The following is a 21,573-nucleotide window of genomic DNA, read 5'->3' as shown; positions in this document are numbered from 1 at the left end:
TCTCTATCAAGAGTCACCTTAAAATGGAGCTATCCTGTACTTGGAGCCATCCTGTTATTTTTCAGAGGCACAAAATGTTTGAGAAGCTGTTGAGACCTTGCATCACCAAAATAGAGGACATGCACCACAACACTCTCTCGGTGCAGTGCTACTGAGATCAGGGGGTTCAGAGTGAATGAATAAATGTGGGGTTCGTTCCCTCTGGGATAATCCATCTGTGCCAGCAGTTAGCAGAACCATTCCCCTTCTCTTTCTTGAATACTCCTTTTTCTTTTTCCCCTCTTTCTTTCTGCCCAGTACATCCACAAGGGAAGGATAGTGTACTCCTGCAAGAGATCCGATTGCTTATATAGGGCTTCTGAAATTGGGCTGAGGGGCAGAATTTGTTCCAAACATCCCTGTGTAGAATATTGCTTTCTGTGGAATAATAACCCCAAAAGCAGACCTGAGAGCAATCCCTTGATCGCCCATAACTGAGGGGGTTAGGATATGGCAGAGGTGTCCAGCCAGGGGGCTCCACCATCATGAAGGCTCCTACTAAAGCAGTGTTTTTCAACCACTGTTCCGCGGCACACTAGTGTGCCGCGAGATGTTGCCTGGTGTGCCGTGGGAAAAATTGAAAAATTCGAAAGATTTAAAAATAAAGTATTTTATAATTTTTCATATTTCTGTTTACTTACTGTTTCATAATAAAGTAATTATAAAATACTTTCTTTGTGTTTATTTGATTCCTATTCAAGAGAATTACTTTATATATAGTCAATATAGGCACAGAGTTATTTTTTTTAACATTTTCTAATGGTGGTGTGCCTCGTGATTTTTTTCATGAAACAAGTGTGCCTTTGCCCAAAAAAGGTTGAAAAACACTGTACTAAAGAATGTGCAACAAAGAGAACACAAATGCTATTGGTGTTCCTGTCGCCAGTTGCCAGCGTAAGTTCCCAAAGCAAGGCATCATGGGGATGGAGCAGAGCTGACCATTGATCTGCTCAATCCAAAGCTGCTCCATTCCCCTCAGAGAGGCCGGATGAGAGCCCTTCAGTAAATAATAATGGGGGGCACTTTCCATGAAAAATGGTATGGCTTTATTTCATCTATACCTCAGAGAGAATCCATCTTCAACACAGAACGTTATGGAGAGCTCTCCTGAGGACATCTGCATCTTTATATTTCCTATACTGTGGATTTAAATTGTTTTATTTTACATGTGGCACTTTACTTCTTTATGCAAGGAGCAAGGCGATGTGTAACGATACTGATAAGAGTATGTATAACCGCTCTGTATTTCAGTGTTGAGATTTGTACCAGGAGAGGGTTATTATATAAAAAGTGAAATAATACATAACATTTTTTAAAAATGAAACAGTAGTGGAGGATACGCCCTTTGCCCTCAGCAGTCACTGCACTAGTCTATCCATCACTCCACTCCCCTGACCCCAATTTGGATTCCTCTGACAGCCAAACCTTTTGTTTTGATTTCTGTTTACCCACACGTTGAAAAGGAAAATGAGGTGGTCTCCATGGTTTGGTAAAATATATTTTATTTCTTCATACAAAGAAATAGTATGAATCAAAATTTCATTTTCCTAGAAACCTCTGTGTAAAATTAATTTGTGTTGTACATACCACAAAATACTCAATTTACAGTTTTTGCTTGCCATTTTGCTTTCCTTTACAAGTAGACTAGTCTAAGATGTATCATGTTACAGCAAACACACACACAAAAATATTGCTAATATCTGGACGTACTGCTGAATGGAACTCAGCCATAAATTAATGTTACCGTGTGGGGGGAAACAAGTCCAACCACACCTCTGAGTTTCGACTGTGTACCCTCTCATGAACATTAAAAAGTTAATGTATGGAAGCTAGCTTGAACAGTTTCAAATGTCATATGGTACAAGGTCCACCATGGTTACCATGATATGTAGGTAAGGTCTTTTAAATTAACTGGTTTCATAATATTGCTGCTATATAGTCTGCTCAGCCAATTTAGTTCAAGATACTGAACGGTGAAATAGTGGCAGAGTTATTACTCAACTTATTTCATAAAATCATTCGGAACAGGTTCTGTGGATACAATACCTACTTTGCCAATTTGATTTGTGCAATGGAGAGGAAGGCATCTGGCTACAAACCTACTTAGAGAAGAAGAAGAAAGTCCAAGCACTGAGTTCTGCAGTCCAACTAAGAAAAAGGTTTGGAAATGGAAAACAAAGGAAGCTATAAAAGAAAAACCCACTACAATTTCCTGGAGCAAGAGAATCTGCATGGCTTGACAACATGGTTATCACATAAGCATGCCACAGATTCCATTGAGGGGGGGGGGTCCAGAAGAGGAGGCTAAGGGCACATGTGTTGCATCTCACTATAGTAGGAAGAAGGTGGGTTCAAGCAACTTTTTCTATAGTAGCATTCCTCAAGGTGTTTTTGAAATCCCACTCCCATCAACCTCAGCCAGCATGGGATTGTGGAAGTTGTGGTTCAGCAACATTTGGAGGACATCATGCTGACCAACCCTGGTGTAAAGGATGGAGTGAGGTCTATATCAAGGGGTTTATTTAATGTCTTCTGTAGTGCTCAACATGTAAATCGGGAAGGGGAACCTCTGGTACTCCAGATGTTTTTGGAATCCCGGTCATCCCCCAACCAAGGTGCCCAATGGTGAGGGGTGATGGGAGTTGCCACCCAACAAAATTTGGAGGGTGCAAGATTGGGAAAGCCTGTCCTAGAGTGCTGCCTCACCAGCAGGTGATAGTAAACATCATAGGTCCAAAGATGGCCAACACAGAGGGCTGAATGTTCATATGAATGTCTACATCCTTAGAATAATGTGCATGTGCTCATGCACACACAAATTGTATACAGCCCTCTGAGGAATCCCACATTCCATATGCAGTTACTTCTCAAAATAAATCTGACAGTTATGCCCACATTGTTCAAGGTGTGTCCAATGTGGGACACTTCAAGAATGTGTTGAGAACTGAAGCACACACAGAAAGAGAAAGAGAGAAAGAGCGCAGCTGAACAGAGGTTTTAATACAAGATGGTAGCTCACTCACCGCAACATTAGTCAGACATGCCCAACCTTCTCAAGTTGCCATGAAGTACCTACATTGGGAGCAATTCTCCTGGAGGTCCAATTAAAATGTGCCAAGATGTTACATTCAATTCACCTTAGCATAATGTGATTGAGGGCAGCGGCAGGAATAGGCTGTTTGCTAGTCTTGGGGGGGGGGGTGAAATTCTTTGGCAAGGTTCAGACTGTCTATGGTCCCTGCATGATCATTTCCAACCCCTCTCTCAAGGGTTTAATGAAGTGCATACTTCCCCCCACATCCCACTTGACCCCATATGAAAGTCCAAAACTTTCAGCTCAGCACCAGCGGAGGGGAGGGGATTTAATTAACTCTCTTAGAAAAAGGCTGATGAGGCATGTAACTCTGCATGTTCTAATCTGAGAGCACCCTGACTGCAGGGCTATCAGCAATCAGGCCTATCATTCAGTTATAGCAGGGAGTGGTTCACTATACAAGTTCAGACGGCATGGTCTTCTTCTGCAAGACCAGCTTTTTAAAAAAAGAAGAAGAAGAAGAAGCACCCCGTATGAATTGTGCCCGAAGGAAGCATTTCACATTTTCAGCAGGAACAAGTTAAAGCTGGACCAAATATGCATAGTTGTCAGTCCAGGAAATCTGCTTAAAGGTCAAGAAAGCAGAAGGAAAAACTGTAGAACATTCAGTAACTACTGTAGCAAAGCTTTCTACAAGGAGAGAGAGTTGTACACATCCAGGAAAACATATCTGAGAAACAGGCAGCAGCAGCTATATGGCTGGAGAGAATCTCCTTCTGCACTTGTGCCATGCCCACCTGTAAAGGCTTAAGCTAGGCCTAAATGCTTTGAGTTCCACGAAATTTCATAGCCAACCAAAAACTCAATTGCAAGTGGGTTGATCTGGAAGAGGGAAGGCAAAATATGCTAGCTGGAGGGCCTTTCACAAAAGTGTTTCAAAATGCCTAGTACCCGTATTGGAAAATAAAAATTGTGCTTTTAAAAATTCTTTCTCCCTTACCCACCAACCTTTCTTTTTATATTAATTTTTCTCATAGAAGATACTTGGAAGCACTTTCCAGCACAAACTGAACCAGGCTACAAAAAAAGAGAAAGAGCAGAGTAAGGATTCAGCACTGTGGAATGTTAAAAACACAGCTATGGGCTGCTACAGTGTGGTTAGGCAGCTTAGTGAATTAATTGCTTAAGAATTAAAAATAAATTATTATAAAATAGATTTCTGTACATTTTACATATAGACCTATCTACATATATAAGGGGTATAGCAAGCTGAAATGAGGGGATTAACTCTGGCAAGAACGTCGGCATTAAAACATCAATCCCAGCCAAAGTCATGTCCAGTCATCTGGTAGAACTTCATGTTGAAGGGCCTGTAGAATTCCCGCAGCCTCTGGACCACTTCCTGGTCTATGTTGGGGTGGGTCCGCCCCTTGGTTTTGCCCAAGCAGTGGGGCTTGCTGCTGCCTTCAGCCTTTTTCAGGCATGGGAAACCCTTGGTTTTGTTGAAGTAGAAGTGTTTGTCCGTGATGATCCTCTTGAGGCCCAGAAAGTCCTGGACTCGGCCTAACTCACCAGCCGGATCACTGATTAGCCTCTCCCCACTGACAAAGAGGATCTGCCCAATGGGAAAGTACAGGAGCCAGTTTTCCAGGTGCTTGGCGTAAATGCCAATCTGGATGGCACTCCAGGAGGTATCAATGAGGCCCGTAGTCCTGTTTTTGAAGGTCAGGCTCTCAAAGGTGGGGATGTCAGGCTTCTTGGACAGAGTTTGCGTGTAGTCAGAAATGGCTCTGGTGACCGGGTCTCTCACCACCACAATGAGCTTGGTGCCCTTCGACATGGCAGAGATGCGAGCCGGGGCTTCCTTGGTGACAAAGTAGCTGGGAGTTTTCTCCATGGTGATCTGCCCATCGAGAGTTCTTGGCATCAAATCCCTGCCAAAGAGGAGAGAGAGGGAGGGAGAAGAAAAGCACAGAGTGGTTAGAAACATTAATGGGCATTAATTACAGCACTCTTTTACAGTTCTTGGTACTGACAATACCCAGCAAGATTACTTACTCAGCCAAGGAACAACAGAGCATCATTTCAGACTTAAGTACATCGTGAATCAAAAGGCCAAGATGTACCCAAAGGTCTCTTCCATAATGACATTGTTTATTTCATTTATGAATCACTTCACATGAGGTATCTTAAGCACTCCTACTTCAGGAGGTTTTTCAGGAAGTTTTATTATGAGCTGTGCCACATACAGTGGTACCTAAGGTTACAGACGCTTCTGGTTACTGACGCTTCAGGTTACAAACTCCGCTAACCAGGAAGTGGTTGCTCCAGGTTAAGAAATTTGCCCCAGGATAAGAATGGAAATTGTGTACCAGCGGTGCAGCGGCAGCAGGAGGCCCCATTGGTGAAAGCACGCCTCAGGTTAAGAACTGTTTCAGGTTAAGAACGAATTGGAACAAATTAAGAGCGAATTATCTGGAACGAATTAAGTTCTTAACCCGAGGTACCGCTGTATAACTTGCTTAAATTTTGGTGCCCACCACATTTCAACTCTGGCTGAGTTAAGCTTCCCTTGGTTGGAATGAACCAAGAGTTCCACCTTCATGAATAACAGTTTGTTCTAAAATGTCCACCCATCCATGGGCATAGCAATGACTGATTTTAGGGGAGGCAGACTATGTTGGGGAGGCAGAACCAAGGTATCTGCCATGCAATTGGTCAGTTAAGTATTTTTATTTATTTACTGGATCTGAGGGGGGGGGAGCGGCCCCCATGCATCCCCACCCCAGCTACGCCCATGCACCCATCTCCTTGTATGCACGAGAGGAGATGAGGAGGGGAACAGAGTTTATGTCTGAGGCTCACCACAGCTTATTTCACTATATGACTTTAAATGTGATTCAGGTGATCAACTGAATGATGCTGCTCATTCAAAGAATGTAGGTTCTGTCAAAAAACAAACCTTTGACAATCACCAATATTTTCTAAATTGGGGGCATGGTCACAGAAGTCCAAGAAAAAAAGTCTCTTCAGGAGATGCAAGCACCCCACACACACACCCTTTCCATGCATACTGCTTCAGGTAGCAATAGAGCCCTACCTCCTAGAACCATCTCAGACAAAGGAACTCTTAGGAGCTAGAGAACTCCTTTCATAAAGATTTTCCCCACAAGGCACCTGGCGCTAGGTGAAGCAATGTATTTACCGTGCAGACAGACTGGCCCGCTTTGCCCGTTAACCACTTAAGATTTTATTACATTAGTGTTCTTGCACAAGACAGCTTTAATCTCCTCAACTCCTCCCTCACCCCCCAAAAAGGCTTAAACGCAGGATGCTGAAATAGTCATTTAGAACACACATTCCTGGAGGAAAAAACCACCTCAGCCCTCTAATGCGAAAAACAGTTTGGAGACAGATACATTTACAAAGTCAGTTGACAGGTGGCCACGTGGTAATCCAATAGCTGAAAGCCTAATGCCTTTTGTGGCAGGTTTTTGTCCGCACAGAGGGATTCTCCACTAATCTGTTGACACTTCCCAATAAAGAAAATTGAGAGGGGGGGGCTCTTGTTAGTGATGTGGCAGAAGGGGGGGGAGGAGAAGTATTTTACATGCTGTTGCTGTCTTGGGCTTACAACAACAAGCTGACAGGTACAAACAACCAGGCTCTTGAGCTTTTATTGCAAGGCCAGAAGCTACAAAAACAGGAGTGCCAGGCAGCAGCACAGCTGAGATGATCCAGGTTGGAACACAGAAGAACCAAGATGCATAGGAATATATCAAGAGTAAAGAGCAGACACAAAATACAAGAGAGGGATCTGGTGTCTTTGCAGAAATGCATGTGCAGAGTTTTCCTCTTAACCAATGGGGCAGCCAGAGAATATGGCCACTTGCTTGTTAAAAGCAAGCAACTGGTCTTGATGTTTCTCCTGGTTTCCACCTCAAGAATTGCTCTGTTTCACCTCACCACCACCTTCCACAGCCACTTTAGCAGTCATTGCACATTCAATGGCCTCTTTAATTTTTATCAAATGAAAGGTGGTAGGATCTCCACAGCCAAAAATCAAGCAACTGGAGGAGGGTCAAATAAAATGGTTTTCAGCTGGAGACACTGGAAATAATGTTCTTTTCCAGCACTGGTTGCTAGCAGTTTTGCAGATGCTTCACAACTGCATCAATTGGGATGAAGATGGGGAAATTTCAGCTATTCCAATGATGGGGAAAGGATGTGCTTAAGGGGCAAATTGCACAGGAGTAGCAGCAGAGATGGAAGGACTCTTGAGAGCCTGGTAAGAGTAAGTGGATAGTTCTGGAAACCAACTGTGCGATCCCCTGTTGATGTAGGGAATCTACTGCTATGGCACCCCTGACATGACTTACAAGGTGGGGAATAATGCAGAAGTGGCTTTCGACTAGATTCAATCACCTCATGCTTTAGCCTGGCGCCTTCAGAGACAAGCATCAAATACTGGAATTTAGATTGCCAGGTCATCCTCTCACTTGCAGACCACCGTAAGCTTTGAGAGCCTCTTGCTTTTTTAGAAATGGCAGGAAATTCCTGACTCAATTTAATAAGCAGAAAGCAGATTTATAGAACAACACCCTTCATAGTCATTAGCTCGTTGCTGGCCTTCAATCTTCTTGCCAGAAAGCGATAGGTCCATATGTACCTTCGAGACTCAAATAAGGCTGCTGCTAGAAGCCAGGTCATCTGTAGGTAGCCTTCACATGTGAGAAGCTTTCAGACAGGTGCAAGTTGATTTACAGAGAGAGGTAACAGCTCCTAACCAACACAGAATTGGAGCTATTTCCCACCATAGGTATATCAGCACTATAGGTGCACCAGGGATTGCCATAGTAAATACAAATTAGACGATGGCAGCCACATGGCTGTGAACCTTTCACACATTACAGTTGTATATTGCTCCTTCCTTCTAGGAGCTGAGCTAAGTACAAGGAGTTCCCTGGTAGCCTCCCATCCAAACACTGACCATACACAGCTCTGCCATACTAGCTATCCTATTCCTCGATTCATAGCATGTAGGATTTCACTTCCAACCATGTTGCTGGAGAGAAGGCTGTCATATTAATATAACTGTTTGGGGCAATAGGCAGAATTAAGTGGTAAATCCCCTTCATGGATCACTGCCTTGCCGTGGCGAAGGGGCTTGAATAACTCAGAGAAGCTATGAACTATGCCGAGCAGGGCATCCAAGATGGACAGGTCATATTGGAGAGTTTTGACCAAACGTGATCCACCTGGAAGAGGAACTGGCAAGCCACTTCAGTATCCCTGCCAAGAAAACTCCATGGACAAAGACAACAGGCATATAAAAGTTATGACGCTGGAAGATGAGCGCCTCAGGTCGGAAGGCGTCCAACATGCTACTGAGGAAGAGCGGAGGACAAGTACAAGTAGATTCAGAGCGGATGAAGCGGCTGAGATGGTTGGATAGTGTTCTCGAAGCTACCAGCATGAGTCTGACTAAACTGCGGGAGGCAGTGGAAGACAGAAGTGCCTGGCGTGCTCTGGTCCATGGGGTCACGAAGAGTCGGACACGACTAAACGACTAAACAACAACAACAAAGTGGTAAATATTCTGCATGATTGAATGACATGCTGGAGATGATTAACACAAAGCAATATTAGACTCTTTATGCAGGGTATTTGTATTTGTTTGTTTCAGAAAAACCAGCAGGACACTACTAATTGTCAGCATCATCCAAGACACACCAGTTCCACTGCCGTTTACAAGAACTCCCCTCGCTTCTCCACTTGCCCAAGAGACAAGAGCGCATCTGAACTCCTTTTGTCCCACTCGGCGCCCCTTCCATTGTCTGAAGGATCCCCTCAGCACCACTTTAATGGCTACAAGGTTTTATGCCTGCTGGGAAAAGGAGGTGGTGGGAAGGAGCGGAAAATAAGTGCAGATGACTGGATAGTGGTTAGATTAAAAGCTCACTGCTGTTTACGGAGCCGTTCCTTTAGACACTCTCTCATCATTATCAGGCATTCATTTCACATGGCTTGGCCAGAGGGGTAGTCGAGTAATCTGCAGCCATTTCCTGCATGGGCTTTTTGCAGGTCATGTTAAGGGAAGGAGGAGGAGGAGAAAGGTTTCTTGGAAATGAAATGACTCAAAACAGACACAGCCAATTTCGGGGGCGGGGGAGGGAGAGATTAAAAAAAGTGGTCAAGGACTTTCCACACAAGAGGCGCTTTTCAATGTGCTAATTCCCACCACCCTTTTCTTCATTACTTACTTAGTCCTGCGACTACAGTCGCTATTCCACCAACATCCAGGACGTATATTTCCATCTGCACAACACAACCAGGCCTGCGCTCTAGGAGAGAAATGCAAGCGCATCTCAACCACCATTCCTTGCTTGCTCCATTTTCTTGCGCAAAGTCCACAAGACGAGGCACCAATAATTATACGCATAGTTTACAGGAGTTTTCAGTGGCCTCTTTAATGTTTTCAGTTGGCAGAGGCACCCAATGAGGACTCTGCCTCCATCGGACCAAATGGGTTGTGCTTTCATTAATCCCTTTGCTCGCTGAAGTTGCATTATTCATAAGCTTCTCTCTCTCTTGGTTCAAGAGCTCAGAACCCCCCACAAAATAACCAGGCATCAGCAGCTTTTTTACAGGCAGCTAAGGAAGCAAGCCACAAGTCATTTAAAAAGAAAAGGAGGAGGAGGAATCACTTCTACATATTTTGGTAGCCTATACCACACTTGCATATTTTGGATCCAACATTTGATGCTTTGGATCTGCAGGACTCCTTGGAATAATGCTCACTTATCTGTGTAGGCAAGAGATTCTTGTTGCATTGCAATATCCCCCCATGCTTGCTCACCCACCTATGGTTGCCCACCTATCCAGGCCAGGGAGTAATCGTTCAACTCCTCACCCTGCCTGCTGCATGTTGGGGGGGGGGAGCAGGCAGGGGGGAGAAAGAGGTAGGAAAGGAGGAGGAGACAAACACTATTCCTCCTACATGGACTGCCAGCACAGACAAGGGCTTTTCGGCAGCAATCATGGTTGAGTGAATACATTTAAATTCAATAAGATCTGCTTCAAAGAAGTTAAGACTAACATAGAAGCTTTTCAAGTGGCAAGAAAGGAATGTAAAATAAGAAGCGGCTCCATAAAGCAAGAGGAGTTTGGACAGCGTGATTAATTAGACCCTGTTTCCATGTAGCCAAATTGGTTTAATCGCTCCGGTTATGGATTTAGCTTTCCTACACGAACAGACTTAACAGGCGTTCGATTGAGAAGTGCAGAAGATTCAGACCTGGGGAAAAAGATATTTCTCCTGCCCTTGAAGAGAAGATGTGTCTTCTAGAGATTTCAAAAGGCCATATAAAGTTTAGCCACTAAGCAGGAAGAGGGGGCATGTGGATTGTACCAAACCCATACACTTTATTATTTTTGAATGCATATGTGTAGAACTGATCTATTTTAACAAAGATGCTTTGGGGGTTGCAGAGGAAAAAAATATTTTCCAAGTTCTTTGCCAGGGCACATGAAGCTACTCTCAATTTTGCTTACTCACTGCCAGGATGTAAGTCCCACCGTCACTATTAGAGATTTATGGTGATAAATATTTTAGTCTGTTGAATATCCCAGCTCCAGACTACAACACCCAGGACTATGCAGCAGGGGAGAAGAGAATCATTTAAAACGGCCAATAAAAAGAAGGCACTCGTCTTTGTAAAACAGAACATTAAGAAAAGAGAAAGACCACAACTATTCTTTGGAGCTCTCATTTCTTTCCGGAATGCTGGACTAGGACCCAGGCAACCAGGGTTCAAATCTCCACTCTGCCATGAAACGCATCGGGTGACTTTGAGAGACACTGTCTGTCAGCCTAACCTACCTCACAGGGTGGCAATGGTATAATGGAGAGGGGGAGATGTGTGTGTGCTGTCTTGAGCTCTTTGGAGAAAAAGCAACATTAACAATAAATAAAAGAACAGATTGGGGCTCACAATGCTATCAGGTCAGTTATATGCAATACCTGTTAAAATACCATTTGTACCTGAAGAAGTTTCGGGGTGGTTTATTTCCAACCACAGTCCATCCCAGAATTTCCTGCTGAAATCCCAGAACTGTTTATCACACACATGCTCTTGTTTATCATTGTCCTGCCGTTGTCACACTACAAGTCCCTCCAGACAGCAATAATGTGGTAGCATTGGGACAGCATCCCAAAACTGTTTCCAAATCGCTCTTCACTAAAATCTGTAGAAAATGGAAGAAATCACTACCAAGTTTTAGGTAAGAAAAACTCAGTACCGTCTACACTTAACCAAATTAGCCAGTTTAGACCAAAGGGACATATCTGAGGCACACGATAACTGCATTTTCTATTTCTTTATAAGGTTGAAAGCATTCACATTAACTGGGACAACTAACTTAACCGTCAGGGTAACAATTGAAAAGACATGTTGGATGCTACTCTCAAGAGCCTTATATCAAAAACTGGCCATGAGAAGATGCTCTGCATGCAGTCTGCAGTTGTGCTTTGACGCACCTGTCTGTTCCTGCTGCCACCAAGCTTCTTTTGCCAGCAGCCTTCCTTCCATCTTGCAAGCAAGGCTCAACTCGGCCAAGTAAACTTCAATGAGAATTGTAAAAGCCACTGCTCTACCATCTTAAATTAAACCAAGCAAAGATTGGGCTTACATACAGCAGGTTTAAATGGAGGAGCGGGGGGAGAGAATATAGGCTGGCATTTTTATGCCAATGACATCATGTGAACACAGCAAAAATCAAAAACAAAAATGCAGCACTAACCTTACAACAGACATCTCTCTGACAGAGCCCAAGGTGATTATGAGAACACAGTAAAGCTAAAATGGTCTTATTGAAGAACTACCTGACTTTAGAGGAACAGACGCTTTTTTAAAAAATGAAGAAAAAATGCGTTAGGGCAATGGTTCACTTTGCCCAACAGCCACCTTCCAATAGCAGGTGAGCATCAAAGGATATGGCATGGTCCAGAAGAAAACACTCCTAAGCCAAACCCTAAATGGCCTGAACACTTTTGTTAACCTTTATTTGCCTACTTTAGCAAATAAACTGAAAAGGAAAGGTGTCCATTGTTGTTATTATTATTACCATGCCGTTTCTTTTGACAATCGCAATGCAAGGACAGGATTTGTGGTATTCAGTACTCTTATCTACAGCTTTTGAGAAATTGGCCCTTTAATTCTACCCCAAACCAGATTTCACTGGATGGGGGTGGGGGAGAGCCAGGCAGAAACACAAGCTTCTGTGAGACCTCCAAAGAATAATGGCTGGCCACAGGAGTTCTTGTTGGAAAGATTTGCTTTTTTTGTTTCCCTTCAGCAGGATATTCCTCCTTCCAGGGAGCCATGTTCAACGCCTGTGGGCTGTTTTCAAGAATGGGTTGACAAGAGCCAGCCCATATATATATATATATATATATATATATATATATATATATATATATCGCCACCCTAGCATCACCCATCCACCTTCACAATTGGGTCTCTGTGTCCTCCCTCAACAAAAGCCACCCTCCCACCTTCTCAGTCAGCCTCTGTATAAAGAGAGAGGTGGCTTTTGAAGAGCACAAAAAGTCACACTGCTGTGGAGAGGCCAATTATAACTTTGCACAAGGCTGAAACCCCTGAACGGGATTGGCTACATGGTGGCAGCAGCCATGTGATCAGCCTGCTATCAAGCTCTTTGTTTAGGGCCCCGTCTGCACGGGAGGGACCAACACCACTCTGGTGGCAAAGCACACAAAAGCAAAGCAAGCTTTCAATGTGCCAGAAGCTGTTCTATTTATCCAACAGTGCCGTGGTGCACTGGACCAAGGCGTTTAAGGAGCAGCTGCTCAAAAGCCTTTTCACTGACTTCTCCCTATGGCACAGGCTTCCCACCTTGGAGAGGTCAAGAAGGGGACTTCTCTATGTGAAGCTTTTTTATATATATTAAAAAAACCACCACCACAGTTGTTATGACCTTCTTTAAGATTGCATTCAGATCACCAGAAGCAGAACTGAGATTCTCCTTCCTCACTTCCTTCAGAAGATTGAGTACACAGCTTCCTGAATGTTCTTAAAACAGGAACTCACCGGAGCCAGGACAGCTCACTCGTCAACAGCAGTCGTTTCAAGTGCATGTTTTGCAGTTTGCATTAGTTGCACAGTACCTACGATTTCCTTATTGTTTGCACGTGGCTTCTAATGAGGAAGGGCCATAGCTTAGTGGCAGAGTATCTGCTTTGTGTACAGAAGGTGCTAAGTTCAATCCCCAGCATCTCTAGGTACAGCTGGGAGAGAATCTGGAATGACAACTTGGACAGCCACTGCCAGTTGCTGCAGGCAATACCAGACTAGATGGATTGATGGTCTGATTCAGTATAAGGCAGCCTCCCGTGTCCCTGTGCAAATCAGGCAGTAGAGACATGTTTGGAGAAATTGGGCTAATCAATCTTTAATGTTTACAATCGTAGCTGGAGTTATTACAAGTTCTCAAGAGCTTCTGAGAGGGTTTATATTTCCTAACCACATCAGAGGGGTCAGTGCATGGACAAGATGTGAGACGTGCACCTTTAACCACATCACCTGCTTCACAAGGGGGTACAAAATGGTCAGAAGTTGAAAAGGTCACTCCTTAAAACTACTTTGCAGCCAGAAGGTGACCCAGACAATGTGCGCTGCACTATAATTTCCTCACGCCGGAATAAGAGGTCTAGCAAATTAATACACAGTTGATCCTCTCTGCACACTGAGCCTTAAATGCATTTTAATACAAATGGGATTGCCTTCTCCAATCTCCCATTATTGGATTGGTGATTAGTCAAAGAGATAGACAGACACTGCATCTGAAATTGAATTAGCCTGGTCATGAACAGAGAACATCAGCTCCCAGGCATGCCTGGAGAGAAAATCAACATGGCTCAGGGTTGTAGAACAAAGCCGGTGCCCTCAGAACTGCCACCTCGACAGGAGCAAGAGCTGCAGCAGAGTGTCCAAAACCTCTGGCAAGATCAGCTGTTCCAACTCGCCTCCCTTTCCTAAGATAAACAAGCAGAACAGCAGCAAGGTTATTAAGTCTGAGTGGGTGGGGTGAACTGGGGTTCTCTAGAGAAGCACAGTGCCCTGTGAATAACCCAAGATAGCCAAACAAGGCACAATGGCAGGGAGGGAAGTAGACTTATCAAAATCCTTCCTGTAGACAAGGATTCACAGGAGAGCTGCGAGGGGATAAACAATCCGCTAAGAGCACAAGGGGAGGCCCAGCAGACAAACCATTTCCACCCCAGCGCTAAAGCGTTGAGATAAACAGTATAGCGGACAAGCAAGTTAGGCACCTGTGTGATTTCAGTGACAGGGTGGAAAAGGCAAAAGCCCTCAAACTCACCCTCCCGCCACCCAATCAAAAGAGTTATGAAAATAGCTATACATGTGACACTACCTGTCTGCTGGACGAAAACCATGCTTAGTGCAATGAGCTCCTGGCTCTCAAGAGAAATGAGGCCAAGGTGAGAGACACAGTTGAGAGACAGAGACTGGTAGAAGAGTCCTTTTGGGGATGAGATAGCAGCATCCAGGGTAATCACCTGTATTGTTATGATGGTCTCGGGGCAGAGGATGGTGCCCCAAGAAAGAGGAATCTCTTAGAAGGAACCTAAGGTGGGGTGAATCAATACTGTATCCTCCTGTGACAAGGATGTGCCTCCAGTGGGAGAGGGTTCCTCGTAGTAAATAATTCAGTCAATAGAAAGAGGTTTGTGATGGGCATGTAGACTGCATGTCCACTTGCCTGCCTGATGTGAAAGTTGTAGAGGTCAACCTTTGCCTAGATAAGCTGGTAGACAGTACTAGGGAGGAGTCATCTGTCATGGTGCATATTGGCACCAATGACATGAGTAAATTAGAAGTCTGGAGTTCTTTGAAGCAAAGTGTTTCCTCAATGAAGTTACATTGTGAGCAGACAAAAGCAAATACTTTTACGCCCAAGGCAGCTCAACTATGAAATTGTGACCATAATATGCAGTTGTGGCCAGCAACTTAGATGTGTTAAAAAGGGACAAGAAAATGCTGTGGAGGGTAAGGCTATCTCGGCTTTATATTACCTCCCATACCATATACAGTTTACCTCTGGGAAACAACAGGAGAGGGCCATTACTGTCATATCCTGCTTCTGGGTTTCCGAGAGGCATCTAGCCGGATCCTGTAGGAAACATCGTGCTTGTTAGATAGAACTTTGGTTTGATCCAGTAGGGCTCTTGTTACACTCTTGGTTGTGTAAGCGAGGCTTACTCAGGAGGTGAATGCATAATAGAACAGCTGCCTCCCAAACAATGATGCACTGGACGCATTTGGGAGTGGCTGGGAGGGGAAGAGTTCAGAAACTTAGAGGCTGAAAAGCTGGAACTAAAATGTGAGCACCACACTACATTCCCCCCTGGGGAGACAGAAAGGCTCCGATATCTGAAGAAAGGGGATTCTGATCACACCCCCGGCTTTAGTCAGATAGCATCAAGGTATCTTTAAAGAGAGCGACTGAGGCATGAAGGTGCTCTCTGCTGTAGGTATATATAATTTCTAATTACATAGATAAAGTTTTAATGAAAGACTCTGCATTTCCAACTCAGTAATTTGACAGGGACAGAGCAAGGTTGTAATTAAGAAAGGCTCCCTTTTCCTCCACCATTATTAAGAAACTGGCTGTTCATCAGGACGCAGGCACCGCTTCCTCTTGGCTTACCGGAAGCTGCCACTTCCAGAGAAGCAATTGCGTTCAGAAGAGGTATGTAGGAGGAGCATTTGAATCCAGTCAATGCCCCCTCTCATCTGAATCATCCAAGCACATGCCTGTGTAGCAACATATCCCTGGAAGTACACAGAGAGAGTGTCTGTGGTGTTCATCCCTTCCAGAGTTGACCAATCTTCCTTTTGCCTGAGGATGATGTTCACCCTTGGCCAACCTTCCACAGTAGCAATGGGGGTGACCCTCACAAGTACACTTCAGCTGATTACAGGTGATTATTAACATCCCCATTAGGGTGCTGAACATATTGGTTCCGTGCTGTGGAACCCCATCCCAGCTTGTTTTATCTTTATTCTTTTATTCTTCTTTTATTTTTGCGAAATAAGGTAAAGGGACCCCTGACCATTAGGTCCAGTAGTGACTGACTCTGGGGTTGCAGCGCTCATCTCGCTTTATTGTCCAAGGGAGCCGGCGTACAGCTTCTGGGTCATGTGGCCAGCATGACTAAGCCGTTTCTGGCGAACCAGAGCAGCGCACAGAAACGCCGTTTACCTTCCTGCCGGAGCGGTACCTATTTATCTACTTGCACTTTGACGTGCTTTCGAACTGCTAGGTTGGCAGGAGCAGGGACCGAGCAACGGGAGCTCACCCCATCGCAGGGATTTGAACCGCCGACCTTCTGATCGGCAAATCCTAGGCTCTGTGGTTTAACCCACAGCGCTGCCAAAATCAGTAGAGTCTTGGGAGGCCTCTGGGCCCAGGGGAAGCCCCCACTGCCTGAACTTCATTCAGATATTTTGGGTGCTCTCAGGCCACTTCACATCCACTCACATTTAAGCTAGACATTTGTCACCAACCACGAGACTGAGATCAAATAGCACCCAGCACCTCTCTTTCAGGGAAGGACTCAAGGGAATTATGCACAGCGTTGCAACTTCCGCAAAGTTGTACAAGTATGAGCCTAATGTGCTATTATTTGCACAATACAGACCAGGTGAAAAAAAGAGGCTTTTGCATATTTAGTAGTTGTATAAGGAGGAAAATTTCAGCATAACTCACTATATCTACTGAGATTCCATCTTGTAGACAATTCATAACATATGGAAGGATCCTGTCCTCTCTTTTCACTCTCCCTTGACACAAGAATTCTTACCAGTTGCTACAACTGGGGCAAATCTTCACTGTCCACCTTTCCCCCATAAGAATACCCGTGCTCATTTTACATCATTTCTCCCTTTAAATTCACTTTCAGATACAGTCCAGATGCTACAGCAGGGCAATGGTTCTGAAGAGGCCACATGGTGGAGCAGCAAGCAGGTAATGGGGAGAGGAAGAAAGGCTACACACCAACCCCATCGCCAAGCACTTAGCAATCCACACCTTCAAACCAAGTAAGGAAATAGCATTACAGTTGTGCAAGAAACTCCAAAAACAATCTGAACCTGCCATTTTATTTTATTTTTAATGGAATTACATGTTGGAAAAGTGTGAGTGCAACAGTTTGAGACAGGAACATCGTTGGGATTCTCTGGAATAAACCAGTTAAGTGAATGGTGCCAATAACTAGATTCACAGGTTGAAGGTGCAGGATGGGCTCTCTTTATATGCAGAGGGGCGAGGGAGAGAAAGCTATGTGGAAGCATCCTGAGGTACTCTTAAGTGTGTGCCAACAGACTGTAAACAAGGAATGGCCTTCAACACTTGGGATGTGCCAGTACACACAAATACTCTTTGTATCCTGAATCCAGTGGCTAACGGCTTGGCATTAGACAAGCTGGCATTTTCATTTAGTCCTCACTGTTTTCATTTTTCCAGAGGAAAAGATGGATAAGAGATGTTTGTGTCTCCTTCCCAATCATATAGTGTGCTCCACGGTTTGGGGAAAAGAGATTTGCTGAAGGAAGGAACAGCACTAAGGGAATATTCCATATATTCAACCATCCAAAAAATAAAAATACTGTACAACCCTGCTATGCTAGCCTTGGTAAAACTGCTGGAGAAGATGCAAGACAGCTTGAGCAAAGGATGGATAACTGTGGCCAGATGTTGAACAATAATCCTCATAATCCCCAGCCACTAGTCATGTTCATTGCAGACAGCATTCATTCTCTGGATGGCCATAGGTTCCCAACTCTTGGCATAAACCATATGAACAAGCCATTTCCAAATTCCTTGAAATTTACAAATCCAGCAAACAGCTGCAATACAAATGGTCAAAAATCATGTAGCTACAAAAAGCATCAATGGAAAGGTCTGCACCTCACCTACAAACCAGGAGTAGCCAACACAGTGTGCTCCATATGTTTGGACTAAAATTCCCATCATCCCCAACCACAGCACAGCCAATAGTGAGGAAGGGTGGAAGTTGTAGTCCACAACAGCTGGAGGGCTTCACATTGGCTACACCCTGCTGCAAACCCAGGGAATACAGGAAATAGTCCTGAGCAACCATGGAAGAACACAAAGAGTTCCCTGCCCCTGGCAGAAGAAGAAGAAGAAGAAGAAGAAGAAGAAGAAGAAGAAGAAGAAGAAGAAGAAGAAGAAGAAGAAGAAGAAGTTGTTGTTGTTATTTATACCCTGCCCATCTGGCTGGGTTTCCCCCGCCACTCTGGGTGGCTTCCAACAAAAGATTAAAATACAATAATTCATCAAATATTAAAAACTTCCCTAAACAGGGCTGTCTTCAGATGTCTTCTAAAAGTCTGATACAGTGGTACCTTGGGTTTAGTACTTAATTCGTTCCAGAGGTCCGTTCTTAACCTGAAACAGTTATTCACCTGAGGTACCACTTTAGCTAATGGGGCCTCCCACTGCCACCATGCCGCCGGAGCACAATTTCTGTTCTCATCCTGAAGCAAAGTTCTTAACCCTAGGTACTATTTCTGGGTTAGCAGAGTCTGTAACCTAAAGCGTATGTAACCTGAAGCGTATGTAACCTGAAGAGTATGTAACCAGAGGTACCACTGTAGTTGTTTATTTCTTTCACATCTGATGGGAGGGCGTTCCACAAGGCGGGCACCACTACCAAGAAGGCCTCTGCCTAGTTCCCTGTAACTTCACTTCTCACAGTGAGGGAACTGCCAGAAGGCCCTCAGAGCTGGACCGCAGTTGAATAATGGGGGTGGAGACGCTCCTTCAGGTATACTGGGCTGAGGCTGTTTAGGGCTTTAAAGGTAAGCACCAACACTTTGAATTGTGCTTGGAAACGTACTGGGAGCCAATGTAGGTCTTTCAGGACCGGTGTTACGTGGTCTCAGTGGCCACTCCCAGTCACCAGTCTAGCTGCTGCATTCTGGATTAGCCACAACAAGGCATGGAGTGAAATACTAGCCTGCTATCCCACTTTATCAATGCCTGGTCCTCTTTCTGACTAGTCGTCGCCCTCTAGTCAGAAAGAGGACCACACCCCCACCCTCCCCAACAAAAATCAGCCAAACACCATCTCGATGATGGTTAAGCTTGTCAGGCAATAGAAGATATATAAATGGAAAGAGATCAGAATTTCCTCCACCACATCTGTGCCTAACACTTAAGCAAATTAATATATTAAGAGAAAATACAAGTGATGTGTCAGCTATTCTTCCCTCACCAGCTCTACCCAGCACCAGCACCCAACTTTCCTCCTTCAAGCAGATGCCAGAGATTCAGTCTTCCTGCCTGAAAGATGCACTAACAAGTTCAGCCATTAGCTCACATCTCCTATCATCTTCACTATAAGGTTGCATCCCAAGCTGTCCATGTGAATGCAGAACAGAACTTTTACTGTCCTCTGACAGTAACCAGTACCCCTGGAGTCCCCCAAATGCCCCCCAAAAGTTCCCTCTACACAGGGGGCAGAACAAGAGGGTGAAATCACACTGTGCAAGTGGAAGTCCATTCATATGATACTGGGTTCCACCCAGAAACTACAACTTCTAATGAGGGGACTTCAATATTCCAGGTAACATCCCACCCCACCCCCCCGCAAACCCACTTTTTCTTTTGCTGTGCTCCAGCACATCAGACCATGCTGAGATATTCCCAGTCAGACCTACAGAATGTTTAGATGGTGGAAATGGAAGGATTGCAGGTAAAATGGTAAATTACAACACGAGTCATGAATCAGGGGTGCAACATCTTATGATACAGAAGTTCCTATAAAGCAAAGTTGGAGCACTGTTTTCTGGGAAACAAGAAGTGATGGGAAGAGAATTTGTTTGGGCTTATAGCAGTTTGCAAAATGATGCTTTGTTATGGATGTTTAAATAAGAAATAAACCTTCTTTGGTCCCAGCACTTGTGGTCAGCTGCCCAACGTTGCTTGCATATGCATAAATCAATATAAACAATACATTGCAAGGAACCACAGCTGCAGGGCTTGCTTTTTCTACTGTTCTAATTTGGTGTGTTCACTTCACAAATAATCCAATGAGAGATTTCCTCTTCTCTCATGAGATAATTGGAGCCAAAAAGCCTGACTGAGAAAACACATTTCAGCAGAAGACAGAATCTCTTCACCAAGAATGAGAAATTAGTAACAAATCCATATTTTACCAACCAGGCTTTTAGTGTTTTTTTGCTTACACTCCCAACTGTATTTCCATCCTCCATGCCTCCCCACCACTTTCTCTCACCTCTAAACACCACACCAGATATGCATTTCAACTTTGGGTACTGCAAGGTCCTCTGGATGTTGGACTCAAATCCTATGTTGGCGAACAGTCAGTGGTGATGGGAGATGTAGTCCAGCAATATCTGGAAGGGGCACAGACTTCCTGACCCTGGAGAAGGGTTTTCCCACGTTGTGATTTTTGCATAGCACACACAAACACCATGATTCACAATATATTGCCAGGTCAAAAACTATAAAACAGATCTCACGATATGGATTTCAAACCAGTTTTGGATGGTATATCAATGTATCACCCAGCCGTATTTAGGGGTAAAGCCAGTGATTAATTGTCAGGAATCAAGTCAAACCTTTTGAACAGCTTCCCCACCTCCAAGGCAGCAGTTAAGATGCTAAGTTTGATTTGCTGCTTAAAACAAAAAGCAGCAAGTAATCTCATTCATCTCTGACAGCCACTTATGCAACTAATTTTTTGCTGGTGATTGATATTAATGCAAATTTATATATTCCACTGGATCTTGTTTGAAAGAGCTGCTCTCAGCTGCTCTTTTTGTCCTCAAGCAAATGGGAGAGGTTTCACCCTCCTACGCATTGCCCCAAAACAGAAGTACCTTTTTTCTTTTAGCATTACAGACAAGGGTGGCCAAGTGGATGTGAGTGACTGATGCAGCCAAAGCAAGCCTGATCTCTCCAGTCATGGGGCTGCTGGCCTGTTATTGGCTTTCAAATCTGTTTGACAATCCGGAGAACTGGCAAGCAGTTTCATGTACATATACATTGCAGTCATCACTTCAGTTGACAAAATGATTTCCCCATTTCTTAATGAGGCGGCATGCAGCACACATTATATATAACGAGCGCTAGTCAAAGAAGCTCATGTTTCTTGGCACAAGGATTTTAAAATATTTTTTAAAGCCAGATAGAACACATTAAACCCGGGAAACTGAGCCCAGCATTAAATTGTTTCGAGGGCAGCAGAACTCGGTGCTGAGAGTGCAAACATCACACAACAGAGCAACAGAGCTCCTCAATCACTTCAGACACCACACAGTGACAACAGGTAGCAGCCTTGGTTGCTTTCCAACCCTGTAATTAGGCTACAGGAATATATGGGACCTGGAATTTGTTGTGCTTTG

The 21,573-nt window shown here is 44.2% G+C and overlaps 1 protein-coding gene across 2 annotated transcripts in view; it reads right to left on the bottom strand.

Moving 5' to 3' along the window:
- Nucleotides 1-1,524: 1,524 nt before the first annotated feature.
- The window catches only part of LOC114590716 (heparan sulfate glucosamine 3-O-sulfotransferase 3B1-like), a 32,145-nt gene continuing 12,096 nt past the window's right edge, over nucleotides 1,525-21,573 (bottom strand). Inside the window, exons 2-3 of one of the 2 annotated variants that reach the window (XM_077924301.1) lie at nucleotides 9,337-9,417; nucleotides 1,525-5,007 (exon numbers count right to left, since the gene is read on the bottom strand). In XM_077924301.1, the coding sequence (XP_077780427.1) occupies nucleotides 4,389-5,007; nucleotides 9,337-9,417 (700 nt within the window). In that variant the 3' untranslated portion in view covers nucleotides 1,525-4,388. The remainder of the gene's footprint in view (nucleotides 5,008-9,336; nucleotides 9,418-21,573) is intronic. The other variant, XM_028717126.2, reaches the window with a different exon arrangement.

This window comes from Podarcis muralis, chromosome 2, assembly GCF_964188315.1.
Source record: "Podarcis muralis chromosome 2, rPodMur119.hap1.1, whole genome shotgun sequence".
Taxonomy (NCBI): Eukaryota; Metazoa; Chordata; class Lepidosauria; order Squamata; family Lacertidae; genus Podarcis; species Podarcis muralis.
This window is presented reverse-complemented; position numbering and strand designations above follow the sequence as displayed.